General features: G+C 38.0%; 1 protein-coding gene across 2 annotated transcripts in view; it reads left to right on the top strand.

Annotated features, from left to right (window-relative positions):
- Positions 1-18,789, top strand: part of MYO16 (myosin XVI) — a 272,125-nt gene that overhangs the window by 47,114 nt on the left and 206,222 nt on the right. Inside the window, exon 1 of one of the 2 annotated variants that reach the window (XM_072135555.1) lies at positions 2,202-2,684. The exons of the other annotated variant lie outside the window; for it this stretch is intronic. Within the exon in view, the coding sequence (XP_071991656.1) occupies positions 2,657-2,684 (28 nt within the window). The 5' untranslated portion in view covers positions 2,202-2,656. Of the gene's footprint in view, positions 1-2,201; positions 2,685-18,789 lie in introns of those variants that run through there. 2 annotated transcript variants of the gene reach the window in all.

Raw genomic sequence — 18,789 nt, forward strand, 5'->3', positions numbered from 1 at the left:
CAAGGCAAACACATTTTCTATCCCAATCCTTATCAAATGCTTTCTCTTCAAGTAAACGGTAGATATTAACTTTTAAGAACATAAATGATAGAAGGGTTATAATTTAATAAGAAGAAGAAGCAGTATGGAGGCAACATTATGGAGGTTATCTGTCTTTTTTTGAGACTTTTTTGGCGCATTGCAATTTTTGCGCCTTTGTGAGGACATTTTGAAATGTCCACTGAACATTTGTTTTTCATCAGTAAGACACATTTATCTTCTATTCCAGATGTTCTAATTGTTGCACGTGACATACTATTTCAAGTTGTATAAAATTTTTATGGCACAAAAAAACTCCACACTAAACCAGACTAAACTCCAGACTAAAACTTCGAAAATGGAAAAAAGAGATCTTAAAAAAAATCCCCCATTTAACACAAGAATAAAGTGAGACTGATAAATTACCAAAGAAGCAGACAGAAAAACGACAGGAAAAAACTAGCCAAAACAAACAGAGATAAGATAAATGACCCCCTATGACCTTAGACTCTCGAGGCCTCCTTGGGGTGCATTTATTATTGACTTTCCATCAGGTAACTGGCAGAATTCTCCCCCCCCCCCTTGCTGCACCTCTTGCACCTTATTTATGAAGAGGCAGGGCCACAATATTGGTGCTTTTTCGACTCTCACGACTTGTTCTGTTTATTGCCGTTTCTGAATCTAAGACTTTTCTGGCTACTATTTTTCCGACTAGTTTTGTGGTTCAAAAATAGAGCAGCTAAAAGCAAGTCTTGGGAGTTTCTTTTCACCTACATGAACGTGGAGACAGATCTTAATCATTAATCCCTTGTACCACAAACCTAAATCTCACTGAAAATTATAGCACACTTCCAGTGCCACCACCTGTGCCAAAATTAATAAATGCCCCGGCCTACTTTCCCACCCCAGCTCACCTACTATATTGCCAGGCTAACTTAGGCTGCCAAAGTCAGCTATCAACATCCCCTCCTCATAGCATACACAGCAACCTCAAGTGCAATAATGCTTGTCAGGTCATCATTTGTGGTGTGTATGTTGACATTTAGTTCCTCTTCTTGGCCGACAGGTGGGGAATTGTGTTCCCTGGCAACTATCAGTGCTGAACAGTGGTCATGCAAATGGCGAAGCAAGAGCTGATTCACAGACAAGTTGATCCTTTATTGAGGGTGCTTTCACATGATGCATTGCGTCACGTTTTTTGATGCATTCCAAAGCCTCCAGCCTTGATCACAGGCTGAGGTTATATTGGGTTTTAGCAGATGCAGTGGAAACGCAATGAAACCTTATCATGTGATCAAGTCTGAAGCATTTGGAATGCATCAAAAACACTACGCAACGCATCGTGTCCTGAGGGTGCGTCCATGCGTTCAGTTTTTTAGTTGTAGTTTTTGATGTTTAAACTAGGAGTGGATTGAAAATAGAGAAGGAGTACCACTTCTCCCCCATTATGAGCCCCAAATGCATTTGGCTTCCAAAACTGCATCTGAAAAACTAAACATGTAGATGCATCCTTTTCATTTTAGGGAGAGAGGGGATCACTCCTACCTAATAATCATCTGGGACATACTGTCTAGCAGAATTGAAGCTGCTTCAGAACCTCTTATTACACACTTCACCTTCTGTATAGCCTTGTTTGAAGAGGAGTAGAGTGTATTATTAATAATAAAGACCTCACTTACAAATACCTTGTCGCGCCAACTACAAATTAGTGAGAATATTAGCATTTTCTGAGACTTCATAATATCATTTGATTTATAGCCTTGTTTTATTTGACATCTTTAGTGTGTTTTAGTTAGCAAACTAACACATGTATATTACATGTATGAAAGCAGATATGTTCATTATTTTCATTATGTACCTACTGTACTTTCTAAGATTACCTACCTGATCATACACATTTTATTTAGAATATCCCGTATACTGTTCAGTTACATACATTCCTTTTTTCATCCTTTTGTTATGTCTATGGAATGCGATTTCACTTTGAACCTTTCTTTTGACAAATGGATAAAAATCCAAAATGCTGAATAGAGCTTATTTAGAGCAGCTGTTCCCCCAGCCTGTGCTACACAACAACTGCTGGTGCCTAAAAATAATCTTTATTAAGAACAGTTAAGGAATCTAGTCATGTTCGACTGAGGGCAGCATTTCCTAGTCCCATGGAACACCCCCTTTTCTGCAACTTCATACAATTAGGCAACCAATCTTACTTTGCTTGCTATCTGAACACTATGGAAAGCTATTAAGAGACAAGATTGGGAGAGCCGCAGTGCTGCAGAATCAGAAGCAGCAGCATCACACCTCTAATCTGAAGGAATGAGCCTGCACACCAGTCATATTCCTCTCTTCCCAATGATGTAGGATTAATAGCCGGGCATAGCAGATATACTACACTGGCACGTGCAGTGTCTATGGTTGAAGACACACGTACAGGTCTACGGCGACTTCAGCAGACAGGTGAAAATGAATAGAAAGCCTCTTCGCTACCTTGGAATATAAGCTGTTCTAAATAAATAATGCATTGAGGGGTGAATCGGATACCTGATGGAGGAGTCTAAATAATGCACATCTATACACAAGAGTTTTAGCAGCACAGAATGCAGACAACTGTACCAAGGCTAACGGGCAAGATTGAAGAATGTCTCACTATCATTTTATCAAATGCTGTGAGTACTCTTTTCTTGTGTGGGTGTTTTAATTGATTGTCTTGTTGCTTATTCCAGATTGCTGTATGCTTCAGAAGGAATTAGAATGAAATGTTGTAAGGGTTGCTGCACAGTGCAGGCTATGGCAGGCAAAATCTTTATGAGCCTGCACTATACCGTGAGCTTGTAGTAACCATAGCAAAATATAGCAATATACACTATGTATGTGTAAAGGCTTGGTGGCCAATATGCCGTAGCCAGGAGTATCAGGGAATCCAGCACTTTTTCAGCAGATCTTTGGTATCTATTAATATGTCTATGCATTTATTGTAGGTTTCGATAATATATTTCAGAAAATGAATGCAATATTATAAGACCAAATAGCAATCAATACAGCTTGTCACGGATTGGGATAATGCGTGAAACCATTTGTCCTAAGTGTTTTCTGTCAAGGTCATCCATAATAATATCCCATTGGAAATTACATGTTATACTGAGAAATATAGAGGAGATGCTGACTGAGTAGATTTTCTGATTTTGGGAAATAAACCATATGTTTCAAAGAGGATTTCTGAAATTATCCATGATTCATGCTTTCACCTCTCAATGCCTTCTTCTTAGCTTGTCATAATCATTTCAGTGTATTTTACTAGTTGGAAATAATGAGGCTTCATTTATGCATTTTGGAGCAGTGGATTTGAGGCAAACAAACAAGCATTGTGGATTCAGATGCTTCATAGTAAATCATGTCAGGATAAGGTTTGTGGCTCAGCAATGACTGACTGGTGCCAGCTCATATACACAAATCTGCTCCAATTATTGTAAGTTTGTATCTCAGCTGTGATGGTGCATAAGCAAGACAGTCATTCTGATGGTGCATGGCTATATTTTATATTGATATCTGCAATCAATAAAGCAATGGAAATCTATTGCCTTATATGTAGTATTTTCATAGTTATCAATGTTTAATATTTCCTAACTGGAATTTCTATTATATTAGATGAATATATTTCGAGGGATATATGGAATCAGAGATAACTATTCCATTTAGAACCATTGTACGAGAATAATCTGCTGACACTGGTTGCATTGACCACATGTAGGAATGTGGTAATGACATGTTCCAACGACCAGTGCATGTTTGCTACCTACTATTGCTGGAAGTGTGTAAAAGGACTATACATGCCTCACATGTACATTTAGCCTCTGCGCCACATATTTTTGCTGATTTATAGCATATGTATGTAGCATGCACCATACTGTTAAATAGAAAGAAACACAAGATATCTATTTCAATTTTGAATATCCCTTAAAACCTGTAAAGTATGTGTGGTTTAAACATTTTTCTGAAATGTCTGCTAAAGAGTCATTGTTTAATACGAAAAGAGTTTAGCTTGTTGAAAGAGATTGGGGCTTAGTAGGCAACAATGGGTTAGATTTTCTACTATCATCTAAATTTTAGACAATGAAAAGTTAGAGCAGTTTCGACCACTGTTGTCGGCCTGTAAATCATCGTTTGTGCAGATTCCTGTTTCCTGGACCAATCGCAATGCCAAGGACATAACTCCAAGAATGACAGTGATATATGATGTACAGAGTCCCTTCTTCCCATTAAACAGCAGTGTCAAACTGTACATTATTACAGTTTAGTGCTGCCTTACTCCCTGGAAGCAGGGACTGCTTGCATCATGTATTACTGTGATGCTTGGAGTTCTGTTCTTGAAACTCTGGTTGGTCCAGGAAACAGGAATCTGAACGGATCGTGATAATAAGCAAACTTTGTCTATCGTCATTGTGTGTGCAAGCCTTGAATTTAGACTTTTCATCTGGATTTAATAATGGTGATATAATTAGTACAACCATATAGACCAGTTGTTCTCAAACTTCCTAATGCAGTGACCCATTAGTACAGTTCCTCAGGTTGTGGTGACCCCCACCCATAAAATTACTTTCATTGCTACTTCATAACTGTAATCTTGCTACTGTTATGAATTGTCGTAGTCACAGTCATCCCCGAGTAGTTACAGTGCCTGCCCCAAGTAGCCAGTAGTCACAGTGATACCCCCAGTAGCAGCAGATGGAGAGCAGTGGGACTGGGAATCTAGCATGGATCATAACTTAGGTCTCATTCAGATGTTTTTTTTTACTTCTGTATACTTTCTGGACCACGGACCTCCATAAAACTGGGCAGGAAGTAGATTAGCACAAAAAAACTTGTCTGCAAAAACATATGGCATTGTTGAAATGGCACAAATGGATGTGGATCCAATATAGACCGGACACAGAGTCTGAAAGAGCCCTTAGTTTGAAAATTATTAAGTTATGAAAATTTTTTAATGACACTATCATTGGGGAAGTTTCTTCTTGTGTGAAAATAATGACAATTGCCAAAACTGTAGCCCAAGGACAAGAGGGTTAGAGCTTCCCATTTGTAAGAGATTCATAAAGACAACCAGTCTCCATATTTGTTATTGGACAGCTATACAATAGAGGGTGGATCCTTGCTCAGGACCCCCTGTATCAGTCAAAGTTGCAGACCATTTACAAAGATCAGCTCTTGGCTTAGTGTCTTGACTGGCCCATGTATTGCACACTTGACAATGTACAGGCTTGCAATCTTATCTTGGATACATTAGTTGATTGCTCTTGATTGTGATACCAGACCAGAGGTCATCAGTTACAAAATGTTATAGTCATTGGTCCAAAATATCAGCAAGCATACAACCATTTACAAAATGTTTACAGTACTGTCAGAGGCCATTTACAGCAAGGGTGGATGACCAGTCCGTCTTTATAAGTATGGCCTTGTCATTAGTTCCCGGTACTGCATTACAAGCTTATTGAGGCATTCAAGGTGTAACTGGTCTTGTGGCAGAAAGAAATTGCTATTGTTTAACCGGAAATGATATGTCAAGTTGCTGGATGTCCCTGTCAGTGCTTATCTGTCAAATATAAAGCACAGGACAAGGTTAATTTGTTCTTGTGTTTGTATTTGTTCTTACATTCAATGATGCAGATTGTATAAACCATGAATAAATTATTATTTTCTGTTTCTACTTGTAGGGACCTGAAAAAATTGTAATTGTCCTGTAATCTAAAATTCAGGGTTTTTTGTAGCATAGTTACTAGCAAATAATTCTGTACCCAAAAAATGTATGAAAAATAAACATTAGATAGGATTCTGCAGTTATATGCTTGGGCAATACCTTGCATTAATACAAAAGTCTGGAAAAATATGATATGAGGGTACGGCTGCATGTTTTATCATGTTCTGATGTATCAGAGATTGTTTCAGACAGTCCATCAACTAGCAGAATGGGGATCACAAGTCCCTCTGAGTTGTCCTAAATGATGCAGGATTTCTGGAAGCTACCATTCAATAAGCTACGTGGAGGTCCCATAGAAATCAATGGAGCATAGGACAAGTTGATCTGTTGTAAGCATTAGAGCTCTGTCTCATTCACTGAATTTATATTAATAACCTATCCAAATGAGAGATCATCAATTATAATACCAAAAACTCTTTAATCCACACAAGATTTAAATAGTCAGATGTATCAACAAGGTTTGCATTAATCAACAATAAAAGCAAACATAATACATTGGGGGTCATTTACTAAGGGCCCGATTCGCGTTTTCCTGACGTGTTACCCAAATATTTCCGATATGCGCCGATTTTCCCTGTATTGCCCCGGGTTTTTGGTGCACGATTGGATTGTGGCGCATCGGCGCCAGGATGCACGCAACGGAAATCGGGGGCGTGGCCGAACGATAACCCAACGGATTCAGAAAAACAGCCGCATTTAAAAAAAAAAATGTCGCAGGACACGCACTTATCTTCATCAGGTAAGGTATAGGATGGTGCATTCCGGCGGACCTCGGGGAACTTCAGCGCAGCAGCGACATCTGGTGGACGTCAGAGGAACTGCCTTAGTGAATCCCCGGAAGACCCGAATCCACTGCACAGAACGCGCCGCTGGATCGCGAATGGGCCGGGTTAGTAAATTTGCCCCATTGTGTAACATATATTATTTAAGAAAAAAATCATTCCACTATATTCAATTACTCTCAATTCCTCTCCAATGGATAGAGAGTTATTGAATATAGAGCCTGCACAGGGGAAAACTGGTATGGCAAATGACTGAGGATACAACTCATATAATGGTTAACAATAGTGCTACCACTTATTTACACAGCTGATAGATTATTATGGACAATGAAATGACTGATAAAAGAAATATTAAAAACTGATATTGTCTTTAAATATACAGATACTGACATAATACAAAATAAAACAAAATCATTTCAAACATGTAGTTGTATCCATTAGTTTTTAAGTTGTCAATAAAGTATCAGATAACACTGACCTGCGACAAAACAAATTTTCTATGTTCTATTCTGCCTTTCTAAAGGCAATGGACCAAATTGGACCGAGATGAGATGTGTTCATCTTTGATGGATCCTGTGCTGTTTCTAGCTTCATAACAAATGTGTTACCTATCAGTGCAATCCTGACTAATGAGATAACTGCTGAAAAGTCATTTCTACAGAACAGGAAGTGTCAGTCAGTCTTGAGACTTATCTACAAGCAGCCATTTTGCCTAAAAAGTGAAAATGCCATTGTGCAGGGAACTTTTCAAGCTTCCCACATATACTTTTCCTGCTTCTCCGATTGACAGATATAGCAGTTACAAGCGCTGATAGGGGTCCCCAGTTGTTACCCCTCACTGAGTCTGCATGTCAGTGAGGCTTTTCTTGAGGCTTTTATTGCATGTGCAATACAGCTCTCTTTTCAGGCAGATCTTTCCTGGAGCAGTAATTCACAATGGCCCACATTTACTAAGGGCAGTGAGCAAGTTTTCTTTGCCTGTTCTCTTCAGTGCAAACTGCTTTAAGAAGTGTGTGACACATTTCTGACACTTTGTGGTGCACCCTTCATTATACACAGGCAGTGATCTTTTAGTGCAGTTTGCACTACTCTAAGTAAATGTGCCCCAATGTTCTAAGCTTTTACTAGTAAACTATGAGGGCGCTGTCCTGACAGAAAGCAGTCATATATTATTTCCACCAAGTACTTATAGGCAATTTTAAATTAGCCCTTATTGGCTAACTTAGTATAGTCCTCACACCCCTAGCATGCCCAGTTTAAATCTCTCTTCCTCTGGTCACACATATTTTGGTGACACAAAAGGGGCAGAAACACAGACACAGGGTAAATATTATTAATGGGATACAATAGACATATTAGCAATTCCACTTCTTTACATCAGAAATAAGATCAGCCTGGAGCTGGAGGTCACTGTGTATAGGACTATCATATCTGTGTATCTGAGTATGTGAATGAGAGTGCTTTCAGCAATGTACCAATTATAAGGATTACAAAGCATTATGGGGACTGTAGGTAAATGTACACATTCAAAAATATTCAATGTTAAAGACTGTAAAGGTTTTTTTTTCTCAAATCAATAGTTCTTGGGATGTTAGACAACTTTGCCTATGATGTTTGTTGCCTATATCCAGCAGTTTCTTTTCTATAGCCTTCAGATTACCTCATTGCTGCAGGTGTTACTTCCCCTGCCTAAGCTGAGCCTCGTGAGTCCGTAGTTTCTTTAGGCAGATGTCTCCTACACAGAATAGGGAGGTACAAGATCTCCCCTGTTCCCATTCAGTTCCTCCATCCCATTCTGCAGATTTTTTCTGTCTCTCTCTGCACCTTATGCTGCAGCCCTTCCTCCACCTTGTTATCGGCAGTATCAGGTCTGTGCATATATGCTATTTACTCTTTGTGCTCACGCAGCACAGGTTATAGACTTCATGTAACTGGTTAAGTAATAATTTTTTCACTTATTTCATCTTCCCTGCTCCTCTATGTGATGGAAGCTGCCAGGCTAGTCACCATATACATCCTGTATGTGCACTGTGCAGTGTTCAGTGGATTTACTTTTAGGAAACTAAATTAATTCAATGATAAATTACTTTGAGAGAGAACAGAAGGCATCATGGGATCTCTGCCCACTTAACCTCTGGTGAAAAAGTTTTTTTGTCAAACACTTTCAGAACAGAAAATGCCATAACTTTGGAAATAAAAGGATGAGAAACACATCATTATGTTTGTTTTTAAATGGGGAATCACGTATAATAATTTGGTAAAATCATTATAACTTTACAGGTACGCTTTAACCATTTCTATTAATATAATAACCATTTTGTAATCATTTAGGAGCAATGGCTCTTGTGAGTCAATCAGGTGTTTTGTAATAAACAGACTGAATAGGAGCCATTGTACCTTTGCATGAGCCATTGTGGTGTTTATAAGGCCTAAGAGTTTATGCCATTTATTTGCTGTAGTTGGTCTTGTAAGGAAGTTTTACAATAAAACTTTGGAGTTTAGAGTTTGCTTTCTGCTAACTGGGTTAGCTTTAATATTTTTAGACAGCACGTTGAAATCTGCTAGACTGAAGTGGAATTAACAAGAATTTTTTTTATTATTTATAAAATATTTCCTATTATTGTGAAATTAAATATGGACCTATAATGATACAAACACTACATGCAATAATAAATCTATCTAACTTTCTTTTTGGAAAGTTAGCAAAAAGGGACATCCCTTGTGGAGGGGTATAAATTAAAAGATAAGTGTATTGAAAAGACTAGTTTTTAAATATAGGACAATGCAGCCCTGTTTAATCATGGCAATACATTGCCAATCGAATATTACTAATGAAATAATTGATGGCCCTGCCATCAATTGCCATAGAAAAGATAGAGCTCAGTCCTAAGTCCATTTCACGCGCATATTCTGTGCATGAAAAACGCATTGAAATTGCATTGAAAAAGCACGTGAAAAACTGAGACACTGAACAAACTCTGACTGAAAACTGATTGCACTCTAATGCAAAATGTGCGTTTTTCACTGACCAAACCCTGATCGCACCCTGATCAGACTCTGACCTGATCTGCAACGCAAGTGTGGAAGGGGCCTTAGACTGCTGCTTTGCCTTTTACTATTTGAGGGAGAGTTGGTATCATTTAACACAATAACAATAATAAGACACAATAATTGCTATAAGATAATTCCTTTTATTCTGTTACCAAAGGCTATTTGAATCTTGTATGACAGTAAGTAAAGCAGGATAAAAAGTTATCTTTGCAGAAGAATACATTGATCGTAAATGGGAATTCAAAGAAATCCTCCTGATCTATTTTTAAATAAGTTGAACAGAAATATGTTTGATATGAATGTTCAAGTCTGCCTTTAAGAAAAGAATGCTCATAATAGGACAGAAAGAATGGCTTGAATCAATAAAAAGATAAATAAATTATACATGAATGAATCATATTTAATCAAGCACTTTTCAATGTGTTCATTAAAATTGTGTCAAATCATCACTATTGTAGGGAGCTGAGAATGTGTAATCAAGTATCAAGTGCTGACGACTGGGTATTTTGGCACTTCTGTTACACTGGTTGCAGAGAAGCCAACATTTCATACTTAGAATAAGAAATTATACAAAAGTGAACTCTTTATTTTGGAAAAAACAGTATACAACGTTATTTTATTTATGTAATTTTTTTTCAGTTTAACATTAAGCATTTATTCCTTTTTACATCATATTCATAGAATATTTAAAACTATATACGTGACCTTTATAGAGAATTGACAACCCTTTTCACATTTCATTACATAATATTTATGGCATATATATACTGTATATGCAATGCTGCTTGCACTGGCCCTACATACCTATATGACCCTTTGACTCTCTTGGTGCCAATATATGGTTCCTCCAGGAGACAATTTATTATTGTAGGCATATTATTTATTGTAGGCATACATAGTAACAGTAGAGGCAAACTTTATAATGCATGTGTATGCCTCTTTCCAGTGAGGGGATGACCTTGACTATGTTGCAGACAGTTGCAGTTATTATAATGGAAGTGACAGTGAAAGGGGAAATGCATCAAAGTGACAATGGATGGAAACTAATACCAAGGCAGTTCATACTAAAGAATTGAATACTAACTAATTGATTCCTGTTGTACCTAATTTTGATTTTAATGACAATATTATGTATAATAATTGTATCATTTTAAATCATTTAAAAAATATTATATATTTTAAATGCTGTGCTTAATTCCTTTTAATAAAAAAATGAATTCAAAACTAAACTAACATGGGGGAAATACCCTGAACTTAATAAAAAAAACCAAAATATAATAATAAAGCTGGTGACACAACATGGGGATTTAAGCAGTGCCTGACTGGAGAATGATACAGTAGACCCACTCTTTATCCAAAAAATCTCCATGTAGGATGTATCATCAATAAGATCTAATAATACAAAATATTTGTAAATATAAGGAAAATACCATCTTGTCAAGTGACTACTCAACTCACTTTCAAATGGGTTTGTCTTCTGTTTGATCTTTTGAGCCAATTGAGTCAGAGCCTGGGCCCAGTGGAGGATACTCTGGTACTCAGGTGGTCTAGTGCAACCATTGGTCCATGTCCCCTCCATTTACAAGTCTTTGTAATGTGTTTGTTATAGATGGATTTGGATATGTGCACTTGGAAATTATTCAAAAAATTGTATCTGTCTTTACTCTATCCATGAATATTTTTACTTTTGTATTTTACATTTATGTAGATGTTGACATAATTGCTGTACTACAAAACAGTTTTTTTTGTGTATTTCTTTGTAACCAGGGCCAAAAACTCAGGTTTTTACTACAGGCTGCCTGCAGGATTCACTGCTGGTCTCCTACTGTGAAAGCCATGTGTGAAACTCACAGCAATAGATAACATACTATGGGGGGAATTTATTAAGATGGGAATTCTAAATGTTGAAGCCATCTACGCCAGGTCAAACCTGTTTAGGCCTAGTTTGACCTGGCAGAGAGTTTAGTTATATTCTCTGATGGTTTTCTGATGCAGATAGTAAGTGTGGAATGCTGCCCATGATCAGCCCCCCACCTCTGGGAATCACCACACCCTGCTTGCAGGGAGCCAGGTAATGTTAAAGTGAGCCAGTCACCAGGAATATCAGTTTTTGATGGCCACTGGTTGCAATAGCCTATGCTATACTGATTTTAAAAATGCCTTTGTCAGCATTCTGAATCATTTCAGCAGTTTATATTATTTTAATTCCCATTACCGGGCTCCCTGCCAGCAGCTTGTGATGGGTCAGCTGCAGTCTGGGTGTACCTATGTCAGTCTCCTCTCCACCGCACTCATGCAGCTTCCTCACCCCTCCCACTTCCTATCATGTGCATTGAGCAGGTAGAGGGATGGTGTGGAGTATAGGAAGATTGCATGATGAGACACAGGCACACACACACTGCAGTATCCCCTCCCAAAGGACTCACTACATGCTGCTAGCATGAAGCTAGTTAAGGCAGTGTAAATTAAACTTATATAAAGTATTGAAATGATTCAGAGTGCTGATAAAGACATTTTTAAAATCAGCATAGCACCAGCTAAAAATAACATTCTTGGTGCCAGGTTTGCTTTAAAGAAACATGTAAAAAGCACTGGAATTATTCAGATGCACGACAAAGGCATTTTTGAAACCAACATACCAGAGGCTATTGGAACCTGTCATCTTATGAAAATAACCTTCCTGCTGACAGGATTCCCTTTAATTTGCAGAAATTTTGAACGCTGTATTCACATGACCTGTCAGGAAGTCACAGGGTCATGATAGGTAACAAAAAGTACCACATGATGATGACTTTTCTTATGGGAAATTGGTCAAGCCAGGAGGGTGCAGTCCAGCGGGACTCTATAGGTCATTTGTATGCAGGTTTTTCAGTGTGATGCTGAATTTCCCATAATATAGAAGTACTGTACATCTTTGTGATTCTGTCACGGCTCTGCATATCAGATTGAAGACAGCTTGTGGGCCTAAATTCCCATCACCTGTTCCCTTTTAATAGTAAAATGAATATGATGTCCTCAATAGTTTTCATGTTACATTTCATATACCTAAACAGTTTATACCATTCAGATATAATATGTGATTTAATGACTCTCGGTGAGCAGGCTGTGTTTTCACTCTGGGTTTCACATATTGGCAGCATAAGGATATCAGATCAGTTATTCAGCTCATTAATCACTAGTACAGTTTGTTGTCACTAATGTTCAGCCCTGCAATAATTGTGTTTGCCTCCAACAGCATAGAACAATGAATTACATTAATACTGAATATTATCTTATAAAGGATATTACTATAATGGATGATGTTTGCAAGGAAACTAAAGCCCAATAAATATAAGAGTGTATGCACTATATCTTACAGTATTGCTTAAAGGTTTGTGAACCCTTCAGAATATTCTATATTTCAACCTAAAGTTGACCTAAAACTATATCAGATTTTCACACAAGTAAATAAAGGCAACCAAGTCAGACAATTGAGTCAAACAAGTATTAGACTTGGCCTTTTGTTTATTGAGGAAAATGATCCAATACCATATACCTGTAAGTGGCAAAAGTAAGTGAACTGTTAGGATCAGCAGGAAATTTGAAGGTGAAATCAGAGTAAGATGCAACGCTAATCAGGTTAAAGTGAGAAGTGAGTTTTATTACAGGACGAGGGATTATCAGATTTTTATTTGTACACGTATTTGTAGAAGTGTATTATGGCATGAACAGTTGACGTGTTGTAAATGCTCATTTGGATGGTTACAAAAGGTTATAAAAACAAGACTGGGGCAAAGACTGTGAAGCAATCTCTACACAAGACAAATCTTTCTTAATTTGCACAAAAGGAAACTTTCTTAAATGCCTTGCACAAACTTTATCAAGGGTTTCTGATACTTTTATGACTAGCATTATTGGGGAATTTATTTTTTTAAAAAAGGGGCATATATCAAATATTATGCAAATTCACAAACATTTTAGTGCACAAACAAAGCCAATTTATACAAGGTGGAGTGATAGACTAGACAGTATTAAACTTACACAGATATTTCATTAAACATTAGACGCGTTGCCCGTGGCAACCAATCAGAGTTCAGCTTTCATTTCCCTACAGATGTTTATAAAATTAAAGCTGAGTTGTGATTGGTTTCCATGGGAAATTCGAACAGTTTTACCTCAGAAACTTGATGATAAATCTCCCCATAGTATGTGTATATATATATATATATATATATATATATATATATATATAAAATCATATTCATGCATACAGTAAAGTCTATACACATCAAATATGGTCATACAGGGGGTAATTTATCATACGCCTGCATTTGTGCAGAAGTCTTGATAAATATCTCCCATAGTATATATGCATAATTTACACGCATATACAGATGAAGCACTGGTTAACATGACTGAAAGTGTGTGGTTGCATCTATTCACATACAATACAAACTGGGTTATCACAGCAGGTTAACCCAGACATGTTAACCAGTACTGCATCTGTACAGTCAATAGACTTTATAGGTTGACACGCATACAGTGTATATATACATATCATGTACATACATATTATATAGACACATATATAGAAATATATAGAGTATATACATATCACGTACATGCACCTACAGTAGACAGAATATATACAAATACATACTATATATACACAGCATATACATACAATATATACACACACATAGTCCAGCAGTCTTCTCATTTTCATCAGCTGGTGTCACCTTCTCATTACAGGGATGGCAGCAGGCCACACATAAGAAAGCAGCCCAGTTGCTGTTAAGCACAATCCTAGTCCTGCTTTCCTGACACTCCTCCCCCAGTATGTCTTCTCTAAGCTGACAACAACTTATCTTGCAGTGAACAGTGTGCTGTGGAAGAGGTGCAGCAAAATATCTATACACTATTGAAGGTCCTCTGTTCTTTGCAGCGTGTTAGGTTGGTTGGCCTGGCCGCCTGATACTCTGGGTCCTTTAGCAGCTGCTATGACTTTCCCCCCTGTAGTTATGCCCCAGATTGTAACTGAAAGTATTCCAAGAAAAGAAAGAGTTTTTTTTTAAGTAAAAATAATGAATAAATAGAAATGTGATGACATGTAGAGAGAATAGAAAGTAAAGGAGGTGGAGTGTAATTCTAAACAGTTGGGAAGCAAAGTTAAAGCAAGTAAGAGAAATGGGCTTAGTCCCACCTTGGACACTGTTAAGAGATTGGGGCTCATTTACTAAGGGTCCGAACGCCACACTTTAGTCAGGTTTCCCGAATATTTCCAATTTGCGCTGAATTTGACTGGGAATTTGGTGCACGTAATCGGATTGTGTCGCATTGGCGCCGGCTTTCACGCGACAGAAATCATGGAAATCAGGGGGTGTGGCCATTGGACAACCCGATGGATTCGTATAAACCGTGGAATTTAAAAAGAGAATTGTGTCACAAGATCAGCACTTACATGCACCGTGAAGAAGAAGGTGAACTCCGTCGGACCTCGGTGCAGCAGCGACTGTTGCTGGGTGTCATCTGGGTGACTTTACCATTGATCATATACCAATATGGACCTCAGAGAAGTCAAGACCAGGCTTCTTGTAGGCCTTAGCTATGGCTTATTTAATAGCTAAGGAGAAGTAAGAGAGAAGGTGCTGTGAGGTCTGAGGAATACTTACAGTTTTACAAAGCAGAGCAGGCACTGTTTAAAAAAAGATTTTTCCTTGCTAAAAAGGGCATCTTATAGTCCAAAAAATACGGTAGGTGGAAATAGCAGTGCTACGGGTGATGAGCACACACCCTGGGTGCACCAACTGCATTATCATACAGATTAAACTGTGAATATCTTGGAATTATATAATGGACAGAAATAATAAAGTTATTTTGGTAATCAAAAGGTATTTATCTAAAACAGGCTGCCAGCAGAGTATTACACCTGGGGAAGGGGTTAGACTTCATTTATTGTAATATATAAAAAAGGAAAAGCAATGCATCATATCGATATGCATCTTTATATATGGTCATGGCATACAGTTTAGCAATGTTTTTTTGTCAATTTTTAGTTTAAAAGGAAAAAATGACTTTAGCATGCTGTTGTGAGACCTGCACATATGCTTGGTCAAGATTTGAACAATGTATAGCAAATAATACTACAAAAGCTGTCACAATAGTGGCCGATTGATGTGCTGTTGTGTATGTTGCTCGGAATTTTTTCATGTCTGTGATTATTAAGATAAATGACACGAGATTCATGGGTTTTGGTACAATAATTCTGCAAATTGACCCCACGCACAGACAGCTGTACAGATTATGATTGAATCTCTAGGCAAACAGTTCATCACTTGCAGCTTTCTTTGTTGATAGAATTCTACAGCAACAGTGATATTACTCAAAAGAGAAGTTTTATAAAAGTTAAATGCCTTATCACATTCTTACTCATAAAGTACATTAGCTTATCTGCAGAAATAAGAAATGAATGTACTCTCTCGGAATATTACTGCTTCATCCTCTTAAAGCAAACCTTCGGAAGGAAAATAAACCTATATTGCTCAGTGCTAGCATGCCATAGTTCCTGAGACAAAAACTTTCCTTAGAGCACATATAGCACGTGGTACAAAGCAAATACAGGCGGTCCCCTACTTAAGAACACTCGACTTACAGACGACCCCTAGTTACAAACAGACCTTTGGTAATTGGTCATTTACTGTACTTTAGCCCTGGGCTACAATAAACATCTGTAATAGTTATCAAAGGTGTCTGCAATTGAGATTTATTATTAATCCTGGTTCCAACATTTTTAAAATCCAATTGTCACAGAGACCAAAACAAATTTGTCTGGGGTTACAATTATAAAATATACAGTTCCAACTTACATACAAATTGGACTTAAGAGCAAACCTACAGAGCCTATCCTGTATGTAACCTGGGGACTGCCTGTATGGAAAAAAATCAATGCAATTTACAAAGAATGTTATGTTTTTAAATAACAATCATTGATGATTAAAGTGAATGCAATTGTGATTTGATACTACAAGTTGTGATTGTGGGAATGTTTGGAAGCCAATTAATCTTGTAGTGCATCTTTTTGAGTATATGGACCAACAAACAGAATATATTTGCATGGTCAGATTAATGGCCCGATGTTTAAAGGACATCTACCACCAGGATGAAGGATTGTAAACCAAGCACACTGACATACTGATGTGTGCCCCCTTTGGCAGGATCTACTCTTTCAGCTTCTTGTAGCCTGTTTTTTTTCCAAAAAAGGCTTCAAAATTATGCAATTTAACACAAGGGGCTCCTCTGGCTCATTTGCATAATGCAAAACCTTTTTATCTTTAAAACAAGGGCATAGAAAGCTTAAATAAAACTGTCAGAGGGGGCACACACCATCATATCAGTGTGCTTGGTTTACAATCCTTCATCCTGGTGGTAGATGTCCTTTAAAGCTAGATTTGGCCCATTTTGTTGTGTTTTCTGAGACCTCTCTGAGCTTTTCAACCTGTCACTTCTCAGTTTATTTTGTGGGTTCAACCCAAAGCTTATAAACTTCTGAAGAAGCACTGAAGCAATTCCCATTGAAATACTGCAGTAATTCTGTGGAGGTGGAAGATGAGACTGTACTGGAGGACCTATACCCTTTACCTCCTTGTCCTGAACCTTCATCTGTTCTTACTTCTCTCAGAGCTCAAGTGAAAGTCATTGTTCCAGTGCAGAGTATAGTGAGGTGACCAAAAATTCTGGAGGGTAGGAGGAAGGGAACTGTTATAATAATGTGCTCTATATTAGTGTGGTAGTGTATATTTTTAATAGAGAATCTCATATACGAGACTACTGTACTTATATACAGGCAATTCCTGGGTTACGTACAAGATAGGTTCTATAGCAGTGGTGGCGAACCTATGGCACTCCAAGCTCTTTCTGTGGGCGCCTGGGCCATCGCCCCAGCACACGAGACAGGAGTCAAAGAATTTTTCTGCAGTTTCAAACAACTTAAAAGATGCTGCTTTCAGTGATATTTTAAAGTGTTACATACATGGGACTGTAGGAGAAGGGGAATGTGTAGACAGGGCCAAATTATCTTTGGAGGACCTCCTGCTGGCCCCATGATTCTCTGTGTACAGAGGGACAATGGAATAAAGCTACAATGCAAATTTTCCATCTTTTTTTTCTACTATGTTGGTGTCCTCTGGAGGTCAGTATGATTGAACGTTGTTGAAGAACATGGAGCAATAAGTTACTGCTTTATTTTTGGTTGGCATCTCGCAATAAATGAGTGGGCTTTGGGGTTGCAGTTTGGGCACTCGGTCCCTAAAAGGTTCGGCATCACTGTTCTATAGGTTTGTTGATTTTGTATGTACGTCAGAACTAGTATGTTTTGTAAGTTTTCAGACAAAGTATTTTTTGGTCCCTGTGACAATTGGATTTTAAAAGTTTTGCCAGGGGTAAAAATATTAACAATAAAGCTTCATTGCAGACACCTTAGACTGGGCGATTTTAGCCTGGGTTTAAAGTTCAGGAAATTACCAGCATCCAATTGTTACAGTGGCCACAGAGGTCCATTTGTAACTAGGGGTCATCTGTAAATCGGGGTTTTATTTAAGTCGGGGACCGCCTGTATGCATAGTAACTTCATACATCATATGTCATTTCCCTTTAACTTTTACAATGTAGCTTTCCAAAATGTATTTGTAATGTTGCAACATACCCTCACCGGCCACTTTATTAGGTACACCTGTCCAACTGCTCGTTAACACTTAATTTCTAATCAGCCAATCACATGGCGGCAACTCAGTGCAATTAGGCATGTAGACATGGTCAAGACAATCTCCTGCAGTTCAAACCGGCATCAGTATGGGAAAGAAACATTTGAGTGCCTTTGAACGTGGCATGGTTGTTGGTGCCAGAAGGGCTGGTCTGAGTATTTCAGAAACTGCTGATCTACTGGGATTTTCATGCACAACCATCTCTAGGGTTTATAGAGAATGGTCCGAAAAAGAAAAAACATTTAGTGAGTGGCAGTTCTGTGGGCGGAAATGCCTTGTTGATGCCAGAGGTCAGAGGAGAAGGGGCAGACTGGTTCGAGCTGATAGAAAGGCAACAGTGACTCAAAGGTAGGCAGAAGAACATCTCTGAACGCACAGTGGGGCAGATTTATCAAGCTGTCTGAAAGTCAGAATATTTCTAGTTGCCCATGGCAACCAATCACAGCTC

The sequence above is a fragment of the Engystomops pustulosus genome, chromosome 2 (genome assembly GCF_040894005.1).
Source record: "Engystomops pustulosus chromosome 2, aEngPut4.maternal, whole genome shotgun sequence".
Classification (NCBI taxonomy): Eukaryota; Metazoa; Chordata; class Amphibia; order Anura; family Leptodactylidae; genus Engystomops; species Engystomops pustulosus.